The sequence below is a fragment of the Acipenser ruthenus genome, chromosome 3 (genome assembly GCF_902713425.1).
Source record: "Acipenser ruthenus chromosome 3, fAciRut3.2 maternal haplotype, whole genome shotgun sequence".
In the NCBI taxonomy this organism is placed as follows: Eukaryota; Metazoa; Chordata; class Actinopteri; order Acipenseriformes; family Acipenseridae; genus Acipenser; species Acipenser ruthenus.
Genome location: NC_081191.1, coordinates 18,754,915 through 18,779,325, shown reverse-complemented (window position 1 = coordinate 18,779,325; position 24,411 = coordinate 18,754,915). Strand labels below are relative to the sequence as shown.

The following is a 24,411-nucleotide window of genomic DNA, read 5'->3' as shown; positions in this document are numbered from 1 at the left end:
AAAGTGTGGGTGAGTCTGACAACATTACGAAATATGTTTAGGTTACAAATGTTTAAAATAAGTGAATAAATCTAATTCATAACCACAAGTATAGAAAAGGCAAAAATATTTTCTTAAGTACAAATATTGAATTATTGAGGAAGTCTATATAAGAAAATAACCCTGGTCCTGTACACTCTGTATTATCGTCGTCCCAGACGCGGTCTGTTAAATGTCTGTTTCAAGGTGAGTTATATACTCTTTTGTTAATTAAAACCCTCCTTTTCCAAGTGCAAATTGTCACGAGTGACCCTAAAACTCGTCTTCCCTCGTACAAAGTGTGAGCACCTTTCTTGAGTGAAAGGTGTATGCGGCAGAGATGGATGGCTCTTTGATAGAAACAGCTTAATTTATTTGATGATGAGAATGTAGAGATTTAAGTTTTGTGCAGGTATGGGACCTGTGGTGGCTGTGACAAACTCACTGAGAGCAGAAACTGACCCAAGACTGTCACAGCTACTGGAAGCAGGCTGATCTTTGGGATAGAAATTGAACATTTGTGAAACTGCAACAAATATTGTAATGACTGTAATGTATTTAAGAATATGAAGTCAGCAGAAATATTAAACAAATTGTTAACACACTATTCAGAAACAATGTTATAATGTACTCGGTATTAGTCTGAGAATACTGTAGGATTCTATATTCCTGTTTATTCTAGTATAGAAAAATATTATTAGTGAATGTGTAAGGTCAGGCTGACCTGCTGAAAGTTCTAAACCTTCCTTATCAGGCAAAAGCATCTTTTTTTAATTACTCAGAACCTCAAATATTACGATCCGATCTAGCGAGAACAGAATGACAAACAATTGAACTAAAATAGGTTTGTGGTTCTATAGTGTGTGTGTGTGTGTGTGTGTGTGTATATATATATATATATATATATATATATATATATATATATATTATATCTTGTACAAGCTGGTGTTATGTATTAAACAATATCGGTATTGTACTTGGTAGCAAAGACCCTTTGAACTCAAGTTCACCTCATTTTTAGGGAAAGGAGGGGTGAAAGATAGTGAACCATGAGCTTGCATTGAATTCATTTTGAAAAGGGAGTCGTCGGTACCTTCTGAAATATATTATTCACACAAAGATAAGAGCTTTCAAAACAGAGAAAATAATTAGATTTAACTGGGTCTTCTGACGTATTAAATGTAGAAAAAACTAGGTAAAACCCCAGTCGAGTATCACTCGACTTGCTAACTACAAGTTGTGTGGTCCGTGCTCTGAGGATCTCTGAAAAAGCTGGTTGCTGTTTGGTCGTATTCAGAAGTCTGCCTTTAAAGACAGCTCAACAGTTTTTACGTTGTATTCTACAAATACACTTCCATATAGTGGAAGGTAAGAACCATTTTGAATTTGTCTCATTTATGTTGATGCATTGCTATAAGGTATAGGTATTAGATTTTAGCTTTGGAGCGTGATATATTGGATGTTTTAAGATTCCGTGGTAGGCTCTTTAGTGGTTTGCATGTCTAGCCTGGGTATGTGATAACGATACCTGTATTACAGTGTTGAAGTATGAATGCTGTTAAACCTGTAAAGGCACTGGAATCGCCCAGACTGCCTATTGCTTGGGATTTTCTGTGGCCTGCAACCACCCAATCCATTTTTAAGCATTTAATAAACAGAAGGAACACGTTAAGACTTCAAATTAAATGAGTCTGTGTGATTTTTCTTGATTTATTAAGTTGTCTGGATATGTTGCAAGCCCAGTGCACGAACAATCCACTTACATCTCTGTCCTCCTTAAACATCTCCCCAGAGTTTAAGAGTGTATTCAGAGCAATAAAAGAAGTATGTGCGAATCTGACAAAATTAACTCCTGATAAATGATGACAATTAACACGGATTTACTTTTAAATTCCCACACAAACACAAGAAATAGTCACAAGAAGCACTACTCGTTAAGATATTATTTCGGAAATCAACATAATTTCGGAAATCACATTAGGAAGATTATTTAATAACGAAATAGGCAAAATGACTGCTTGAAAATGCTTAATCAAATCCACGTACTGATTTGTTTATTAACACAGGAGTTATTATTTATGACCTTTTGAAAATTCTGTCCAATGACACATCATATGTCAATCAAATCTACAGCTATGGCCAAAGTTTTGCATGTAATCTTAGGATTGAGACAAAAAAAAAAAAGAACATAATTTAGTTATTTTATTTAACACCGTTTAATCGGACACTACAAAATTATATCACAAATGTTATGTGACATGTCACTTTTTTTGTTTAGGGATGGACGAATGCTGTTTGACTACTTGGCTGAGAAGCATGCTGTAAGTACACCTGTATAAACAACATTGAGAAATTTCATTATAGTAATTTACAGTATGAATTAGATTTAGTTTAGTATGTATACTGTAAATCCATAAATATTTGGAATCCAATTATTATGCGTTTTTTGCGTAAAGAAAACGCAAACATATTTGACACGAATATCAAATTCCAGTAACAATATATACTTCATATATTGCATCAGGTCTCCAGCATTTGTGGAGCAAAATAGGTTTTATGATTTTATGGGTGTGATTCACCAAATATTTTGGTCGCAGATATTTATATTATACACACACACAGATTATGTACTGTTCAATCCTATGTTGCACCATTTGAAGGCAGTTTGTGAAATAGTGTCCCGCAGGCTGGACAACCTTGTAGTATAATACTTTGGATGATGAGTTTATCATAGCATTTTATTAAATCAGCAAATCGGTGCATGACTTTTATAGTTAGTTATTGTAGCTTACAGAATAGTTCCATAAAATTGCATTGTCATGCACATCTAGGCCTCGATTAATTTTATAGGTCTCCAATATGCAGGTTTGAAAGAAATGTGTTTACAGCTAACATATATTTTTCATTTCTAAACCTTTCTTTAACCTGGTGCAACACCAGGTTAAAGAAATTATTTAATAACTGGCTTTCACCTGGAGGAAAATTGTCCCCATTGCTTTTTTCCTGTCAATGGCCAATTAGCTGCTTCCCCTATTGACTGACATGTTTTCAGCCAATAACATGCTAAGACACAACACTTCTGAGGTGAAATGACCCAGGGAGTGCACGTGCAAACCAAGAATAAGGCACAGAAACCGATGGTTTCCTTTTAACCAAAAGTAGTACCAGAAACCATGCATTAAAATTAAAATACATCACTGCTGTAACAAGTGTTTTTTTTTTTTAACTGCACATTTGAGACCTGTGTAGCTAATGGTAGTGCAAAATGGCTTGATTTATTAATTAGCATTAAAACATGCATGCCATTTTTACCTGGTCTTCCCCTTTTTACTTTTTAAAATGTAATGGTGATCTTTTATATTATAGTATTTTTGTATTTATACACAAAGAAAATAGTTAATCGAGTCATAAGTAATTTACACATTTGCTTAAGCTAACTTCACTATTACAAACCCCTGTTTAACGATACCTGGTCTTCCCTTTGTCACACTCCATACAGTCTTCTATGCTTATCTTGTGCTTCCCATCATTTTCCAGGTGAAGTGCCATTGTAAATACTATGCACTTTAATTATGTCAAACTATTTTCCTTTCTAGTTTCGACAAGAATATTTGGATACTCTGTACAGATATGCCAAGTTCCAGTATGAGTGCGGCAACTACTCAGGAGCTGCTGAATACCTTTACTTCTTCCGAGTTTTGGTAAGTATTATATAGTAGGGATGTGCTTTTGGTACATTTTTATGAACGTTTAAGTGCTATGCAGGTGTCAGTGTTTAAACCATACATACACACACACTCTTTATATTACATTCTGGTTAGTATTTTCCAAGCATAGAACCCCTAAATAAGCCAACAACTACAAAGTTAATTTATGGGCATTAGGCCTAGTTGATTAACCGGTAGATTCATCCGTTCACATTTTTAATAAAGGTAATAATATTATTATTATTATTATTATTATTATTTATTTCTTAACAGACGCCCTTATCCATGGCAACTTACATACAATTATTTTTACATACAATGACATTATTTTTTACACATTTTTACATACAATTCCCCATTTATACAGTTGGGTTTTTACTGGAGCAATCTAGGTAAAGTACCTTGCTCAAGGGTACAGCAGCAGTGTCCCCCACCTGGGATTGAACCCACGACCCTACGGTCAAGAGTCCAGAGCCCTAACCACTACTCCACACTGCTGCCCTTATAACAGCTGTCCTGCATGTAATACTAAAAAATCTATAGAAAAAAAAAAAACCCAATGGGAAAAGCATTTGTATTTTATCTTAGTAAATGTCTCTTTGTATTTGTACTGCGCTATTTTCAGCACAGTGAATGAACTAAACTTTTTTTTATTTATTAAATTATACTATACTTTTGTTGTTTGAATACTATATTCAAACAACAAAAAAAAAAAACACAGTTTACATATGTTACAGAATCTATCAAATGGTCCAGTGGTTAAAGAAACGGGCTTGTAACCAGGAGATCCCCAGTTCAAATCCCACCTCAGCTACTGATTCTGTGACCCTGAGCAAGTCACTTAACCTCCTTGTGCTCCGTCTTTTTCGGGTGAGGTGTAGTTGTAAGTGACTCTGCAGCTGATGCATAGTTCACACACCCTAGTCTCTGTAAGTCACCTTGGATAAAGGCGTCTGCTAAATAAACTAATAATAATTATTATTTTATGAACTCTACTGTTCAGGGATTGGTGTCACAAACTGGGAAATCCTCTTATTTATTTTTATAAATATCCCCTTCTGTTGACAAATTACATACAGGTGCAGTCATTGTGATTTCCCCCGACAATGTGATTCTGTGTGTTTTACGGTACATTGGCACTGCGTTGGGGCTTGTTAAGTGTCTTTCTGACTGCTAGAGGGCAATACCTAGTTAGAAACTGCTTGGACTATAGATTAATAGCAGGGTCGAGGTCACGTGCTAAAACTAACGAATAACAAAAGGGCAAAGCTAACTTCTAGTAAACTCTTTTGTGTAAGGCAATAGCCCCAAATAAATAAATTGTACAGTAGCATATAGCAATAAGTTAAAGCATGCTTTTTCTTAAGAAATGGATACGTGCATTATGCACGTGAAGGTGGTTTCAAGTTTTCCAAGTTATTATAAAGTAAGTTTTTTTTTAAATATATAAAGAAAACAAATATAGGGTAGGCTACTAAAACCATTCCACAAATATTTGCTTATATCAGTAATAGTTAATAAAACAAAACTCAGGGTAGCCTACAGTTTGACACGTAAAAACAGAATTTGATTTATGTTTTCCCAGGACATTTGGCAGCTTTAACTGTATTAAGAGCAAAAGGTGAACTCACAACCGCATTTAGCCTGTGTTTGTTATTAGCCTAAGATACCCCTGTATGTAAAACATCCAGCCTAGTTATAAAAAGTGTGCTTCAAGGTGTTCCGAGTTCTCTTTTTATATGTAAGAAATTAAGAAAATTGTGTTTTTACACTAAGTGTTGCACTTTCTTACCAGTTTTATTTGAATTTTGTAGTCTGTGGCAATTACCTTTAAATACACTGGAACTTGTTTTCAGCAGAATATATGTAATGGACATAAGATCCAAAATATTGTGATAGTATTGGTTATTATGATACTGTGCATGGTATCGTATTGATACTCCCTAAATGATGTATCGCAGAACACTAAATACAAGAGTTTAGGAGACTTGCATTGAAATGAGTTGTTAATATTTAATAAAGATTTTTGCTGCATATTCACTTAATGTCTGATAAATAGATAATGAAAATATGTAAAAAATATGTCATTTAAATGCACAGCATGCAATTACATTTGAAGCAGATTTTAAGGCATGACAAATTAGTTTTACCACTTAAGACTTGTTAACAAATTGACACCATCAGAAAAGTTAGTTAAAAAATATCCCCAGACCAAGCATAAATTATTGTCTTTACGATGTGACTTTCTATTATAGAATAATGACAAATGTTATGAACTGAGTTTTAATATGCATCTACATAACAGTTGGAAAACGCTGTACTGAAGAAAAAAAAATCAATAGAAGCCCATGCATTTGCTTGGAGATAACTGTCCTTATCAGCGCATCATTTTATTGGTTTTTTATAGTCTGATCTCAGATTTATTTAAAATAAATTAAATCAGGTATTTGCAGATGACAGCTTGATAACTTGCCTGGTCGTTTTCAGTAGTTTCCAGTGAAATACTGTAAAATAAAAACATTTGTTTGATGTTAAGTAGTTAAGAATGCATAACCACATTTTGTTCAAGTACAATAAACTATATGTTTTTAAAATCCTTCCTTCCTCCCTTCCTTCCTTCCTTCCTACCTACTGTTTCTGGTGAAGTTAAGCCCTAACAGCTTTTGTACTTTATATTAAAGGAAGCTTACTGAATGGGAGCCTTACTCAATGTGACACCTTCCAGCCATGTGGAAAAACTGTGATTTTTGTTCCTGTATAAGATTTAAGCATGTCTTCTTATCCTTCTTGTTATTTTGGTGATATTTTGTTGAAATTAAATTTTGATGAGATTAAAAAACAGTGCAAGTATTTTGCATGTTATCTGTTGTACATGTAATTTGGCAGAAGCCAAATTAAATGTCTACTCTTACAATGTTAAATTACTTTCATGTAAATGTAAAGTTAGTACGTGGGAAGTCCCATATTGAATACCTGCCCCCATCTGTATCTAGGACTTCTATCTACAAACTTTAGCACGTTATAAGGGAATAGTGATACTGTAAGTCATTTACTTTGGAAATGTAATTGGAAATACAAACAGCTTAAAGCAGGACTGCAAAACCAGAACTAAGATACCATTACAACTGCATGAAAAGAGTTGGTTATTCATATCATTTGTTAATGCTGGGAGTGAAGTTTGAGAATAAAGATTTAGTGTCCTGTTAGATTTCCAGCACAGTAAATTTATTGTTGCTGGCCAGTCAGCGAGTGTGCCGTTTTGCTAACAAATGGAAATTTAAGGGAACTGCTGGAAAATCCAGATATTGAAACTATTCTAGCATAACACTACTGAAAGCAATTCGGTATGCTGAGCCAACCATAATGACATGGCGACTTCCAATGAGAGAAATAAACACATTTTAAAATATAATGGTGATCTATATATTACAGTATTTTTGTATTTATTCACAAAGAAAATAGTTAATTGAGTTGCAAGTCATTTTACACGTGTGCTTAAGCTAAGTTCACTGTAACGAACCCCTGTTTTAACGATCCCAACAGCAAGAACCTTTTTTGAAATAATTGTTTTTCAATGGAAATTAACCCTGTTAGAACGATCTCTTACCAGGATTGACCTGGATACAACGATCTCAGTACTGACGGACACTGAAATTCTCTGTCAAAACAAAGACCATGATTGGCTAATTCAAAGATAACCTATTCTAGTGCGAATCATGCATGGCGTATGCAATCATTGCCTGTCTGCCATTTTAACACAAACTGTAACCAGGCAATGGCCGTGCAGATTTTCTGCAAAAGTGGTTTGCAGTGAAGTCTATGTGCATACAACTGTTGTGTGTTCAGAATCATTTTGTACAGTTCTTTCATGCACTATTATGCCTGATGCTTCTGGATCTTTGGCTGTTAGATTTTTTTTAAGCTGCTCGGACGATTCTACTACCTGCTGTACCCGTAATTTCCTTTGGATGTCCACTTCTTTCAAGCAATTTCAGTTGAATTTATTCTGTGGTACTTTATTATTGCTCTGTTTGTGGATTTTGGTATTCCATATTTCTTTGACGCTGTTCTGCAGCCATTTCCTTTGTTGTAGTTTGCCATGAGTGCTTTTCTCAAATTTTGAATCCAACTCATTTGTATTGACCATCATCTGCTGTGTTGCAAAAACTTTCTTCAAGAGATGTTGGAAGTAATGACCTCTTTTTCTGGTTATTGACTTCATAATGCTGCTTGTTTACTGTGTAATGGTTTTCAATCAATTGATGTATTTTAATTAGATGTAATACATTTGTACAGACTTAATGTAAAGGTGCCAATACTTGTCATGAACAAATATTTAGAAATTGCTAGTTTTTTTTTTTAAGCTACCAGAAATTGTGTATTTTGTTCTTGTCATATTAAGTGACTCTACAGCAGGTGTTAATGCACAGTTCACCCCTTAGTCCCTGTAAGTCGCTTTGGATAAAAGCATCTGCTAAGTGACTAAATAATAACTAGTGGCTAATGTTCATTAAATGCTTGTATTTAGTAATTCATGAATAGCACAGTCAAAGAGGTCAGGCGAACAAGCAACTAAATTTGATATTTTCAGTTGTGCTGTGGTGGCAGATTATTTATACAGCGCTTCTATGAAGTTGCTTTTTGTATTTATTTTTTTTCTTTTTTCATTATTCAATTTAAATTGGGATTATTCTGCAGTGATCTATTGGTACGTCAGTGTCTTACAATTGGTTGTATGACGGAAGGAACGTTCATTTAATTGGTTCTTTGTTTCCCGTGGCGGGAGTTGCGAGACTGGCGGGTTTTTTTTTTTTGAAGCTCAGTTGAGCTGCGGTGGTTGAGGAGACAAGGGATGGAATTCCTCACCTGTGCCCGGATTATGTATAAAGGCATGTATTTTTTTATTATGTGATCGTTGCATGTGCTGTCTGCTTTCGGAGCTGTACCGTTTGCCGGCCTGTTTCATTTTAATTGGTTTAATGTCATTCTCATGTTTTAATTTATTTATTTATTTTTTAATTGTAGTACTTCATGAAAGGCCACACTGTGTTTATTACTTGTCCCCTCTTTGAATAGTCACTCATTAATGAGTGACTATTCAAAGAGGGGACAAGTAAAAATACTTCTCTCTTTAAATGCAGTGCACTTGGTTTTATTAATTACTATTTTTGTTTTTACAGGTTCCATCTACAGACAGAAATGCTTTGAGTTCTTTGTGGGGTAAGCTGGCATCTGAAATACTGATGCAGAACTGGGAAGCTGCTATGGAAGACCTCACCAGATTGAAGGAGACGATTGATAACAATGTAAATATGACTTTTACGGCTGATATGAGTGGTACAGTCTTCATAAATGTCTTGGTATTACACGGAATGTTATGCATTGAAATATCACAATACTGATTCAGATAGTAATGTTCCATTAATGCACAATACATTATAAAAAATACACAAAAGGTGCTGAATACAATCTTGGTCATTCTTGCCTCTGAATACATATAATTGCTGTATATATATATATATATATATATATATATATATATACAGCTCTGGAAAAAATTAAGAGACCACTGCAAAATTATCAGTTTCTCTGGTTTTACTATTTATAGGTATGTGTTTGGGTAAAAATGAACATTTTTGTTTTATTCTATAAACTACTGACAACATTTCTCCCAAATTCCAAACAAAAAATATTGTCATTTAGAGCATTTATTTGCAGAAATAAATAAAATAACAAAAAAGATGCAGTGTTGTCAGACCTCGATTAATGCAAAGAAAATAAGTTCATATTTATTTTTAAACAACACAATACTAATGTTTTAACTTAGGAAGAGTTCAGAAATCAATATTTGGTGGAATAACCCTGATTTTCAAGCACAGCTTTCATGCGTCTTGGCATGCTCTCCACCAGTCTTTCACATTTATGTTGGGTGACTTTATGCCACTCCTGGCGCAAAAATTCAAGCTGCTCGGCTTTGTTTGATGGCTTGTGACCATCACATACCTATAAATAGTAAAACCAGAGAAACTGATAATTTTGCAGTGGTCTCTTAATTTTTTCCAGAGCTGTATATATATATATATATATATATATATATATATATATATATATATATATATAATATTACACACAATTAATTACACGTCTGTTTCACTTTGGTTGGTTGTAATTCTTTTGTTGCAGTCTGTCAGCTCTCCACTCCAGTCTCTTCAGCAAAGGACCTGGCTGATCCATTGGTCACTTTTTGTTTTCTTCAACCACCCCAAGGGCAGAGACAACATCATTGAACTCTTCCTTTACCAGCCACAGTAAGTGACTTCATTTAATACATTCAATTTTTGAGCAGTGAAATGTTTAAAGCAGTAATTCTAATAGCAGAATGTATACAATACGGTAATCTTCTGCTAATCCACTGTGAAAAATGTATCAAGTAACACAGTTATTCAGCCTATGCATAATTTTATGTCATGCTTATATTGATAGTAGTAGTAATAATAATAGTAGTAGTGATAATAATAATAATTTTAAAAGTGAATGCATTGTATTGCTTTATTATTTCTAAAAGTCTGATGTGAAAGATTAAGTAATTTTTGAAGCACAATCCTGTTTGTGTATATGAAAACATAAGAATAGAATTATTGAAGCCTATGAGCCATTGTAGTTTACATATATACTGGTCTCGGTCTCGGCATATCCAGTCTCGGTCTTGGTCTCAACATATCCGGTCTTGGTCTCAATTTTGGTCTTGACTACATCACTCATATCTGTGTATAACCCTGACATTGACATAGAGTATTGTGCAAATTCTAACGATGATTATCGATCATTATCGAGTTAAACCCTTTCCTGCAACGGAAACTGTCTATTGTGTATTTTCACCCCGCACTTAAATCCAGTTAAGTTATGTGTATTGGTCCAGGTTCCTGATGATATAAGCTATTTTGTTTTAAATCAATCCCAACTAATACAAATTTACACTTGCAGGGCCCCTGCCCTGCCACAATATATATTAGGCTTGTAACGATAATAAAGTAATTTATTGATTGGCACCCTACAATAACAAATCGATGATATTCTAATGAAATCGAATATTCCATGAAATTAAAAACGTGTCTTGTATATATTAATTCACTGTCAAGAACGTAATCTGTGTTGTAGCTTCTAAAAGTTACTGAGAATATGCGTCTGTGAACAAATACAGGATGATGATGCAGAGATCAATGTATTTTATACAGGAGTGGGAGCAGAGCAAAGTAGCAAAGATGGAAAATGTATGGTGCCGAGTGAAGCAAGGCGAACATTTTTAGCAGTTTATATTTTAACAGTAGTTGCACGTAGCCTATACACTACAAATACAAAGCAAATATGTGTGTGCAACCTACAGAAACAAACACACTGTGCACAATAATTGCACAAACAGTTTCATTTTACAAAACAAAGTGCAAACAGAAACTAAAAAAAACTTCTAAGTCGCCGTGCATAAGGGCTTCTGTCAAGCAAATAAAAAATAAATAAATAAAAAAAACACAGGCTATACTCCTGCTGCCTTCAAACCAAAACTAAAAGCTTATTACTGTGCTGTGAATACCTTGTTTCCAGCTAAATATGCTAGTTTTCACTGCTTTTTCTCAGGTACAGCTAACCAAAGATATTTTATTTATTTCTGTTCTATTAAATAGAATATCTTTGAGCTAACCTTTGTGTATCGTGATACAAGCTTGAAATGAGTAGCAAAATGCCACATATATTAAACTGTAAATCATGAAAGAAAATATTTTGCTTGTTTGAACGTAAACTCCACTTGATCCTAGACATATCCCATTCTGCAATGAGCTGGCCAGGTGCTTCCGGAATTGAAGCGGGAGTAGAGGAAACAATGTCAAGTTAATTTTTCACAGTCAAACGGGTTTAAAAGGCCCTGCATAACAACAAAGCACTCACTAGGCATCTCCAGCCCCGCCCCACCCTTTCGTTCGCTATAGCTTTCACCTATGTAAGAAATAAATAATAATAATAATAAGTCGTACATACCGATCAATCATCTCCGGATCACTCGTTTTATCACCAAACTCCTCAATAATGCGATCCAAGTCATTATTATATTACTATAACATCTCAAAAAAGTTCTGCAAATGTCTGTGTTCTCTGTGCGCTGACGCTTGTTTACTTATGACCGCCCCGTTATGTATGACTAATCATGAGATGATGAGATGCGCCCTTTTTTTTTATTATTATTTATTTTTTTTGACTTGACTCGGCTCCTGTCGCTCCCACTCAGCCATTGAATGGTTTTCTCTGCTTTTTCCGGAGAAAAAACGACTAGAAACCAGTTTTTTGCGTTTCTATAATGATGTCGGACAGGGTCTGACAATGGACCTGATAGGAATAATTGCAATGTCGGACCAGGTCCGACAATGGACCGCAAAGGGTTAATGCTGAAAAACTAAAATGGATATCCCAGGAACTCTAGTTGACATACTGCTTTGTCTTTAAATCCAAACTAGTGGTTTACTACTTTGTGGGAAATAAATATAATTTATTTTGAACTGAATCTGTGTCTATAGAATTGAAATTGTAATTATTTTCAAGTCCGTCAAGTAGAGATGAGTTTTTCATTAGTATCATGATACGTATTGTATCGTGACCTTGGTGTATCGTCTCACCCCTTATGTCTGTCTGTCTGTCGTCTGCCTGCCTGCCTGCCTGTCTGTCTGCCTGCCTGCCTGCCTGCCTGTCTGTCTGTCTGTCTGTCTTTTTAGAGGAAATAACCATGTGAAAAGCAGCATTGTATTATTTTTAAGGTCCTATATTTAAAGTATGTCGAATATACTGTTGTCTCTTTCTCTGTTCCATTTAACAGTTTTAGGTCTTTAAAGATCACTTAAAATTTGTGGTTGATTGGATGGCTGTGATATCTGTATTGGTTGAAACTTTTCCTTAATAAAAAGATGTATCGTTCAAATCATGGTGTCCTCTATTTATACAACACCTATTCACTCTTTGTCATAACAACAACATTTAGTACATTGGGTCAGTTGACCAGGTGAATGTATTTAATTTAAACCATTACATTGACTACCACAACAAAGGCTATTGAAGTTGCTTGTTTCCTGTTTTGAAAGAAGGAACGCTTATTTTTATTATTACTTCCTACCTTTGTCGTGTAGCATCATTGTCACTGGATATTCACCTCCCAGTATCCAGCATTTGGTCATATGACTAGTCTGCTTCTACTGAAGCTGGATCTAGCGTGGAGGAGGTGGGTCCCAGACATGCAAGCAAAATGTTAGGAAATGCGATGAAATTCGGGCTGAAAACATAACACGGTTGATTATTGAGATGATTGCAAATGGCATGCAACCAGATTCAATTGTGGAGGATACCGGATTAAACTTTAATGGCTTTTGTTGAGCCATCTATATATATATATATATAGATGTGAAAAAATGCTGTAAAGTAAGAATGCTTTCAAAAATAGACATGTTAATAGATTATATTTATCAATTAACAAAATGCAAAGTGAGTGAACAGAAGAAAAATCTAAATCAAATCCATATTTGGTGTGACCACCCTTTGCCTTGAAAACAGCATAAATTCTTCTAGGTACACTTGCACAAAGTCAGGGATTTTGTAGGCATTTAGTCAGGTGTATGATTAAACAATTATACCAAACAGGCGCTAATGATCATCAATTCAATATGTAGGTTGAAACACAATCATTAACTGAAACAGAAACAGCTGTGTAGGAGGAATAAAACTGGGTGAGGAACAGCCAAACTCAGCTAACAAGGTGAGGTTGCTGAAGACAGTTTACTGTCAAAAGTCATACACCATGGCAAGACTGAGCACAGCAACAAGACACAAGGTAGTTCTACTGCATCAGCAAGGTCTCTCCCAGGGAGAAATTTCAAGGCAGACGGGTTTCCAGATGTGCTGTCCAAGCTCTTTTGAAGAAGCACAAAGAAACGGGCAACGTTGAGGACCGTAGACGCAGTGGTCGGCCAAGGACACTTACTGCAGCAGATGAAAGACACATCATGCTTAGTTCCCTTCGCAATCGGAAGATGTCCAGCACTGCCATCAGCTCAGAATTGGCAGAAAACAGTGGGACCCTGGTACACCCATCTACTGTCCGGAGAAGTCTGGTCAGAAGAGGCCTTCATGGAAGACTTGCGGCCAAAAAGCCATATCTCCGACGTGGAAACAAGGCCAAGCGACTCAACTATGCACAAACACAGGAACTGGGGTGCAGAAAAATGGCAGCAGGTGCTCTGGACTGATGAGTCAAAATTGGAAATATTTGGCTGTAGCAGAAGGCAGTTTGTTTGCTGAAGGGCTGGAGAGCGGTACACGAATGAGTGTCTGCAGGCAACAGTGAAGCGTGATGGAGGTTCCTTGCAAGTTTGGGGCTGCATTTCTGCAAATGGAGTTGGGGATTTGGTCAGAATTAATGGTCTCCTCAATGCTGAGAAGTACAGGCAGATACTTATCAATCATGCAATACCATCAGGGAGGCATCTGATTGGCCCCAGATTTATTCTGCTGCATGACAACGACCCCAAACATACAGCGAAAGTCATTAAGAACTATCTTCAGCGTAAAGAAGAACAAGGAGTCCTGGAAGTGATGGTATGGCCCCCACAGAGCCCTGATCTCAACATCATCGAGTCTGTCTGGGATTACATGAAGAGAGAGAAGCAACTGAGGCTGCCTAAATCCACAGAAGAACTGTGGTTAGTTCTCCAAGATGTTTGGGCCAACCTACCTGCCGAGTTCCTGAAAAAACTTTGTACAAATGTACCTAGAAGAATTGATGCTGTTTTGCAGGCAAAGGGTGATCACACCAAATATTGATTTGATCTAGATCTTTCTTCTGTTCACTCACTTTGCATTTTGTTAATTGATAAATATAAACTATTAACATTCTTACTTTACAGCATTTTTTCACACCTGCCTAAAACCTTTGCACAGTACTGTATATAATTTTTTTTTTTGCTATTCTGGGACTGAGACTCGAGCGATGTTAATACATTTTTTAAACAGAATATTGATTCCATTGTATGTATTTTTTGGTCCTTTTTTTTTTTTTTTCTACTGCTGCCAGTCAGAAGTTCAAACTATTGCGATTTAGTATTTTTTTTTAAATGAAATATTGATTCTTTGATACTGTACTTGGAATAAAGTCAGTCTGGATAAACATAACTATTTCTTGTCTTTATACAGTAAGTGGGATAAATGAGTGATTTGGATTTTAGCACTTTGAATAATTAGACTGCATAACATTTCTGTAAATGCAATTAATGCTCGCCCTCTATTCAAAACAGACCATTATGGTACTGCCGATGCCATTATTGGGGCAGCAGTGTGGAGTAGTGGTTAGGGCTCTGGACTCTTCACCAGAGGGTTGTGGGTTCAATCCCCAGTGGGGGACACTGCTGTTGTACCCTTGAGCAAGGTACTTTACCTAGATTGCTCCAGTAAAAACCCAACTGTATAAATGGGTAATTGTATGTAAAAATAATGTGATATCTGTATAATGTGAAATAATGTATAATGTGATATCTTGTAACAATTGTAAGTCGCCCTGGATAAGGGCATCTGCTAAGAAATAAATAATAATAATAATTATTAACGTGTTTCTCAGTTGTGATTGAGATACACGAATGGATTAACAGGTATCAGTTGCATTTTAGGAGAGTAGAAAAGCTGATGTAAAAGACCTATTTATAGACACATGCGGTAATTTATAGAAAGTTGTTTATTTTAAAATGCTCAGAGCCCTTGCAGCTAACGCGCTTCCCCAAAGATGGCCGACTTCCGTTTTTTTTTTCCTGCTGTCAAGACCGCACATCAAGGGAGACGCATGCTACCCCCCTTACACCAGTGTCTTCAAAATGTTGTTTTTATTTTAATGTTTAAACCTATATATTTTTAAAAGTTTTAAACCTTTATTAAATTAAACAATCTAGCACCCCAAGCCTTGACAGGAGCACCTAAACCATTTTCTTTTACCAAAAAACCTACACATGATAATGTCTTTGGCTGTTGTCCAGCACAAGTGACCAATGATTATGAAGTTCAGTGAATGTTTGGCAGAGTCCTAACACAGACCACATGAGATCTTGTCTGCCTACTGCATTTCTTGCTTTTGAAGAATACCAGTGAAATTGCTAGACCTCTTCTCCCAATTGCAGGCTGTTCTCATTTGCCATTTGGAGTGTGTCTCATTAACCTCGTTGCTCTGTGCTGTTCACTTCCAAATTAAATCTTGTCTTATTTAATCTCCTAGCTGCATTCAGGTAACTGTTTTGTCTTAATTTGTGTGTTCTATCCATAGATGCTGGGTGGAAAAATATCTACCGTATTACTTTGAATTAACACTGCAGCATTTTTCAAATTGCTAAAAACAGCTGCAGCGCTTAATCAAGGGCGGCGGTAATTAGAAGTACTGTGGTTTTCGAAAGGCAATGTTATACAGTATTTGAGGGCGGGCGTAATATTTTTTTTGCAGATACAACTTGATCAGAATGGCGAAATAGTCCTACAACTTTAAACTGAAAGCTGTTGAGCTCGCAGATCAGATCAGTGTTTAACTAGGTGAGGCCAAATACTAGTTTAGTGTAGAGAGGGAAATAATGAGAGGAATGTAGGTTCAAAACAGTCGGTTTATTTTCCACTTTTTTTTTAGGGATGCACCGAATCCAGTATTCGGTTTCGGATTCGGCCATAATACCTACTTTTTGAGCAGGGTTCGGATTCGGCCGAATACTTGGTGAACCGAATCCTATATATCCGCCCAGACGCACATCCATTTTAATACATCCCTCCAGTGTGTGCAGTTCTTCTTTAAATAAGACACAAATCTGGTATTGAATTTAACTGTTGTATTTAATAACAAGTACACGTTTGAACTCTGTCGCAGCTCTCAACTCCCTAAATTACTGGTGGTGCACGCACTAAACACACGCAGCTTCTGAATGTAAACATACCCCCATGTGCACCAGCACATTCACATCACACTTTTCATGGAGTAAAGTTATGCAGTAAATCTGTAATATATAGTAACGGCAAACTGTTGTAGACTTTTGTGCTTTTGTTGCTTTGTCTGTCAAATGTGTTCTAGAGATCGTACTGAGATTAAAAAAAGAAAAAATAAATAAATTGGTGCACAGAAATATATATTTTTTGTAACTTTACAACTGTCAGATGTGCAAGACATTGTTGAAAATATGCTTTAGTAAATTGAATTTTATGTTATTGCAATGTGCCAATACAAGTTGAACCATTTGGGAACTGCTGTGTTTTAATAAAATAATTAAAACGATTTCATAGCCTGTTTGATATGTGCATTTAAATCAACGTAGGTTTTATTTCGCAGGGAGATCATTTGAGGTCACTCATCATGGTAATTTTTTCCTCATAGTTGTCTGTCTCAGATCAGGTGACACAGGTTGAAACATCATTAAAGAAAATAGTGGGTTATGGCAGATGCAGCTCTACTTTCTTGTAAAGGTAAAGTAAACGGTTCTGTATTTTGACAGTTCTGTTGTGGGGGTAAATTGTGTACGTTTCAAACTGAAATCTTATTCAGGGATATATTTCCATTCAGTAATAAAAATACTATTAACTAAAAGGCTAAAAACAATAGATTGTGTGCGTCCCTTGTTAGTAGCTGCCAGTCTGTTTTTCATTCAACAGTTTCCTTCAGTTTTCTTGACAGTTTTTGTAGATTTGATATTCGGTTTGGTATTCGGATGAATCTTTTGAGATGGATTCGGTATTCGTCGGAATCCCAAAAACTTGGATTCGGTGCATCCCTACTTTCTTTTCTTGCAGCAGTTTCTAAGAGTCGCAGGGCTGAACTGTAATATACGGTGTGTTTCTTTTCGAACAGCAAGACAACTAAGCACTCAGTCTCCTGATCCAGGCAATGCTTTGATGAGGAAGATGAGTTGATCCCGTGGCAATCCCCTAAACAGCAATGCCACAGCGAGAGAGAGCTATACTAGCTTCTGCTCCCCATTGACACCCAGTACAAAACACCATACCCCCACTTTCTGAACTTCCTGTCTGGATCCGGATTTTGTAGTGTCTCATTTGCCAAAATACTGTGCATATAACCAAAACAGAAATGCATTTAACCCTTTGCAGTCCATTTATTAAGTGCGTGTCAGGCGCGTCAGGTCCAATTTATTTTCACGCGCGCAGTTAATTTTAGACGCGCTGTTTAAAAGTATTTTTTTTCCACAGTCAAACGAGTTTAAAAGGCCCTGCATATCAACAAAGCACTCACAAGGCATCTCCAGCCCCGCCCCACCCTTTCGTTCGCTATAGCTTTAGTGTGCATGTTATGACAGCAAAACACTGCCAGTGTCTACAGAACTGGCCAAGCTCTGGAAGAAGTCAATTTACAAATAGCCAAGCACTGTTTGTCAGCAGAATGTGTGGTGGGTAAATGGAATGGTTTTCTCGGATTTTTCCGGAGAAAAAACGACTAGAAACCAGTTTTTTGCGTGTTTTTGATGATGTCAAACAGGGTCCGACATTGGACCGGAAAGGGAAAATTGCGATGTCTGACTAGGTCCGACATAGGACCGCAAAGGGTTAAGAAACTTAAAAAATAATCATACAGTGCCTGCATTAGAACTAAAATGTATTACTTTTCTCGCTAATTCCTAAATTTATTTATTTATTTATTTATTTATTTATTTATTTATTTATGTGCTGCTGTATTTACTCCTACACCAATATCGGTACATAGTGCTGTGTACCTACGGTATTCTGTTTTTGTTTGGGTTCCATAACCTTTACAGTAAAATAACACAGTGCTTAAGTTGTACAGAGGTGCCGGGGTACAAGCAGTGACAATAATATCATTTTTAAAAACCGCACATTCAAAATAATATGTTTTATTTGAAAGGGTACTGTACTAGTGATACAAAAGCAACCGCAGGACAAAACAGAAATACATAAATAGTACAGTAATTTCAGAGACTGCACGTTTTATTTTTTAGCCTGTGGATATATTCTCCAGCTACAGACCTTGCCTGTGTTGAGAGATGCGTCTCCTGTTATTACAGCACGCAGTACAAGCAGCCACAGAGCAGCACACCTCCTCTTCCTCGTCACTCAGCTGCCTAGTACCAAAAACGGTACATGAACGTCCCTGGCAGTGGTCTATCTTTAGTGCACACAGCAATTTGTTGGTGCGTTATATTATGCTTGACTGAAAAATGCTAAGACAGCATACACCTGCCCAGAGGTTACGGGGCTGTGCCCAGTCAAGCCGCGGCACAAATGAAGCACCGAAATACCGGTACGCTCCAGCGTGTAATTATATTCTTTTAAATACGTTTTATTCAATTAATTTTGTTTCTGTTTGTAATGTTTTGACATACTGTGTTTTTATGTGTTTCTTTATTAACCCTTTGTGGTCCATTGTCGGACTGGGTCCGACCATTGCAATTATTCCTCACAGGTCCTTTGTCGGACTGGGTCCGACATCATTATAGCAACGCAATAAACGGGTGTCTAGTCGTTTTTTCTCCGGAAAAAGCTGAGAAAACCATTCAATTGCCGAGTGGGAGCGACAGGAGCCGAGACAAGTCGAAAAAAAAAAAAAAAGGCGTATCTCATGAATAGTCATACATGGTATCAGGTATCAGATAACGGGGGCGGACGTAAGTAAACAAGTTGGCTGACTGAATCAGCGCACAGAAAACACTGACATTTGCAGAGCTTTTTTGAGATGTTATAGTAATAAAATAATCACTTGGATCGCATTATTGAGGAGTTTGGTGATAAAACGAGTGATCCGGAGATGATCGATCGGTATGTACGACTATTATTAATTATTTCTTACATAGGTGAACGTTATAGCAAACGAAAGGGTGGGGCGGGGCTGGGCTGAAATACTTTTAAACAGCGCGTCTAAAATTAACTGCGCGTGTGAAAATTAATTAGACCTGGCGTGCCTGACGCGCGATTAATAAATGGACCGCAAAGGGTTAAGTGCTGCATTTATTTGAGCTGGGGCAGGGAAAAAAAATGTACATGTTTCATTACTGAGAGCGGCATTTATTCGAGGGCGGTGTCTATTGCAATTCTGATATCTGGAGTGTGGCGCTTATTCAAAGTAATACGGTACTTTTAAATATGTCCTCCCTAGACGAGGTTTATAGTGTTACTGATACTCGACAGAAGAAGAACATAGTTGTGAAGCCTTTTGGTTGCCACAGTAGACGCTGGGGGCATTGAAATCCTAGTTTTTTATCTCAATAAAGCTATTTTTATTATGTTATGTATAATTGCTGTTTGTGATGGTTAAGTAATGCGTAAAGGGGGGAAATGGAAATGCAAAAAAAAATCTAAAATGTGTAAACCGAGATTAGGCCATCCCTTCTGTGTATTCAGTTCAGAAAAGGGTTGAAACTGAAATATATGTTATTTTGTTATTATTTATTACGTTGCAAAACAAGATCACAGGAGTGTGTCTTATTGGATTCCTCTCAAAACTGTAGTGTATCAAATGCTTGTCCTTGAATATAGAACATGGCAATGATAGTCCCATACTAAAAAAGTGAATTACATCATATATTATGACATCAGCTTCACCTGATTTTACTCTCTCTACCAGAGATTGTTTATGAACTGAAACAAAAAAAAAAGGTTTAAAAGAAAAGCAATACCAAAGATTAGATATCAGCTAGTGCGATCTAACCAAGTTCAAGGGCAATTGGAGAAAGATATTGCCATCAGATGACCTATGATGTAGGTGCTAATAGGAAACCTAATACTTTTGTAATACTATACAGGTGCTAGAAGAGTGGATAGATACATAGTTCCACTTGTTTTGCTACTCGTATTTTTAGATGCGTCATGAAATTGGAACTGTGCACTTTGCTGTAGTATTACAAGTGTTTTGGAGAAAAAATAAATCCTTTAAATTTGCTAGACCTTTGTTGCAGCATTCTTCCAACTTTTAGTCAAACTTTTGATTACATCTCAGTGGTCCTCTCACACACTACACTTATGTGCATGAATCAGAGTTGTGCTGTTGTGATTTCATCCAAAATCACACAAATTCAGGACAGGTTTTTAAATAAGTTGGTGAGTTAATTTAAAGCAAAAGAAACAAGAGACATCATGTAGCAATTAGGTCTGCAGTGTAAACATTCCGTAGATGTCTACAAAGTAAACGAAGACTTTTGTGATGATGCACTGTTCTGTTTTAGACAAATGCATCCACTTTGATTTTCTGTTACTCAAGTCCAAACTTCTAAATTGAAATCCATTAAAGAACAACTTGTATAAAATATCAGTTGTCTTTAATGTATTGTTCTTGTTTAGGTTTACTTTGTACTGTATGTTTTAGTTGTCCAATTTGGTGAGTTTTTAAAACTGTTTAAAGAAGCCCTGTGGTCTCAGTAGAGCTCTCAAACATATCCCCACCCAACACTCTGCACCAAGTTTATGTAAGAAATTAATTGGTATGAAATACTACATGGAAATTGTATTTTTTGAATCCACTAGAGCTGGATGTGATGACAGAAACAGGCAATTATACAGGGTGGTTCTTTACAACATAAGAAACACTTTAGTTGAAACAATGTCATACCTGTACCAAGTTTAAAGTTGAACTTAGTTTGCTGTATTCGACCACCTATCCAAACATTGAAAGTGAGAAAATCTTCTTTATAACCTGAGACACCCATTTGGGTTGTCGTGTGATGCAGCGTTTTATATTTTCACCCAAATCCTTTCACTATGACTGGATCCTGCAGTAATTGTAACGCTGATCCTGGGTGTGTTCTTTTCACAGGCCTCCTGAGATCTCAGCTTACTGTGTTCAATTATGGAACTTTTCCATTTACCCACCACACATTCTGCTGACAAACAGTGCTTGGCTATTTGTAAATTGACTTCTTCCAGAGCTTGGCCAGTTCTGTAGACACTGGCAGTGTTTTGCTGTCATAACATGCACACTAAGCTATCTGTTTTTCTCCTTTTATTGTATGGTATCTCTGATTCAGGAAACATTAAGTTAAAGACCAAGTATATACATCTTAACAGTGTATTATACCAACTAGAACAGTCTGTTGGCCTATGTATGGGACATGTCATTTACTAGTTGTTTGTTGTGATTTATGAACTGATATTGCTAAGGCATTTTTATCCTCCAATCAAAGTTGAAGCACTTGCAGCAAACCTAGCAGATCCGTGTAGTGTCGCTGGTATTGTGCTTTAACGGCATTGGCCTGCCTTTACATTCACAATACAAAGAATTCAAGGTAAAACATCGAACTTAGTTGTAATGTTAGTAATGGTTCATAGTGTATATTCATGAATGTGTGTTTTCTGTGCCATTTTAATTGTTAGAAAAACAAACATTTCTAAACATTGCTTTGTATGCAATTTTCTAGGTACCTAAATGCCATCCAGACAATGTGCCCTCACATCCTTCGGTACTTGACAACAGCTGTCATCACGAACAAGGATGTACGAAAACGCAGACAAGTCCTTAAAGATTTGGTTAAAGTTATTCAGCAGGTAAGAATTACTATTGAGGTTTTGATGTATTGAGGTCTAAACAGGAGTGTAATGTGAGCATTTCACTTTAATCCATAACCCTGTCTTTTTTTTTCCCATTCCTGTTTCTACTAAAGCTCATAATGAACATATTCCCAGTAGATTTTTGTGGCTTTTGTTCTGTAGTTGACTGATACGTTGAAACATTTTATTTGATTCATATTTAGAAGCAACAGTAGCTTCTACTATAGGCAAAAAAAAAGTTTTCAGAAAAATAAATTATGGATTTATGACCATGGTGTAAATCGCTTAAATATTTTCTTATCTGTTCTCTGTCTCCCATTTGGGGTCTTCTAGGGACAGATGCCTTGAATAGTTTTCTAATATGCAAATTGCTTACATTTGGGCATCCGTTCTTCTCATTTTGTTCTAACCAGAAGTAATGTGGTATTTTGGCCATTTGTGGAGGTTGGGTTGAATGGAACCATGCTGCTGCATTAGGACGGTAAACTTAAGTGAGGTTAATCATGCTCTGCAGTATATTGACTTAAGTCTGTCTATGCTTTAAACTTCAGATATTAGCTATTTTGTAATTTTATTTTAAACAAAATATTGAATATTTTTAAATACAAGAGGGAAAGAACGTTGTGGGAAGATGTGATTTTACATTAGAACTGTGATGAATATGTAGAGCATTTGGGAAACATTCTTTTTTTATTTTTATTTCATTAAAAGGAGTCCTACACTTACAAGGATCCCATTACTGAGTTTGTGGAATGCCTCTATGTGAACTTTGACTTTGACAGTGCCCAGAAGAAACTCAGGGAGTGTGAATCGGTAAGTTACTTTCTTGCAAGCTTGGTTATGTTTTCTCTTCATAACCTTTAAATGGAATAGTGTACATTTGAAGTTGGTAACTAACCCATATATAGATTTCATAGACTAAATGTTTTGAAGACATTGCAATCCACAAAGCCTATCTTTGTGTTGCTAAATACAAACCATCTTATTACATTGACTGCCAGTTTAGTCAGTGTTTGGGACTTCATGGTAACACAATCCATAAATGTTTTGGATATGATTGACATTCTCAGATTTGAGCCGGGAGGCTTGTTAAAGCCATTTTATAATGGTATTCATTTATGATGTAAATGTATATGTCAAAATGACTTGAAGTATTTTGAAAGCATGGATTTAAAAATCAATCTTTTTTTTTTATATATAAATTTAGTAGTCATCAATTTTATTTTTTGTATTTTCTCCCAATTTAGAATATCCAATTTTTTTAGGCTCAGCTCCCTGATTTTAGGAGGCTCAACATTAGTGTTCTGTTGACCAGTCATTGTTTTAAATAATACCAGCACTGCAGTAGTTTGTCTGTTCGTCCAATGTCTGTTTTATTTGTCTATTTATTTTGGCCTCAAGTGCCGTGTTATGTTTTGTTCAACCTTTTATTTTTCTGTATGTTTAATAAAACACTGAGCGCCACAGCGTCTCTGTTTCACCCGCCAGTACTGCCTGTATGTGTTTCTTTCTGGCCTGACGTCACCCCTACAACCAGCCTGTTCACAGTTATGAATAATAATTGGTCATGAGTGTATCCTCTTGACTTTTTTTCATGACTTACCAATAAATGACTTTACCATAAATTACTAATTTATATGGCCACTAATTGCCCGTCTGGTTGATGTGTAAGAGTACTGTGTCTTGTTTTCACAAAAATATTCAAATATCCATGTTTCAAATCATCCACCATTAAATTGTAATAGTCTTGCACAGTGTTAAGTTAAATACTCAGTTCTTTGAATGTAAATTTAGGAAAATATACCAGTTGCATTTAAATGGTAATGCAAAGTGAAAATCTGCATCCTCCAGGTTCTCAACTCTCAACAATGCAGGTCTAATACCGCTTTCACACATAATTGACGCTATTGAGCAGTCTCGGACGTTTCAGTTTTTTAAATACCCATTCACACAGCAAGGAATCGCACAGTCTGTGCCGGTATATTGCCGTCATAACCCTTTCACACAGCCAAAGGCATCATGCGAGTACAAGTTCCAAATCCAGCAATCAACAGATCATTTTCATGGCAACAGAAACCAAACAAAACAAAATAATTACATTTGGCTGCGTTTTGTTTGCTTTTAATTTTCAATC

General features: G+C 36.1%; 1 protein-coding gene across 1 annotated transcript in view; it reads left to right on the top strand.

The window, feature by feature from the left end:
- Positions 1-24,411, top strand: part of LOC117395000 (eukaryotic translation initiation factor 3 subunit E-B) — a 66,499-nt gene that overhangs the window by 27,519 nt on the left and 14,569 nt on the right. The window contains 6 exon segments of the mRNA XM_059012698.1: positions 2,297-2,339; positions 3,615-3,719; positions 8,906-9,031; positions 9,909-10,033; positions 22,148-22,274; positions 22,989-23,090. Coding sequence (XP_058868681.1) covers positions 2,297-2,339; positions 3,615-3,719; positions 8,906-9,031; positions 9,909-10,033; positions 22,148-22,274; positions 22,989-23,090 — 628 coding nt within the window.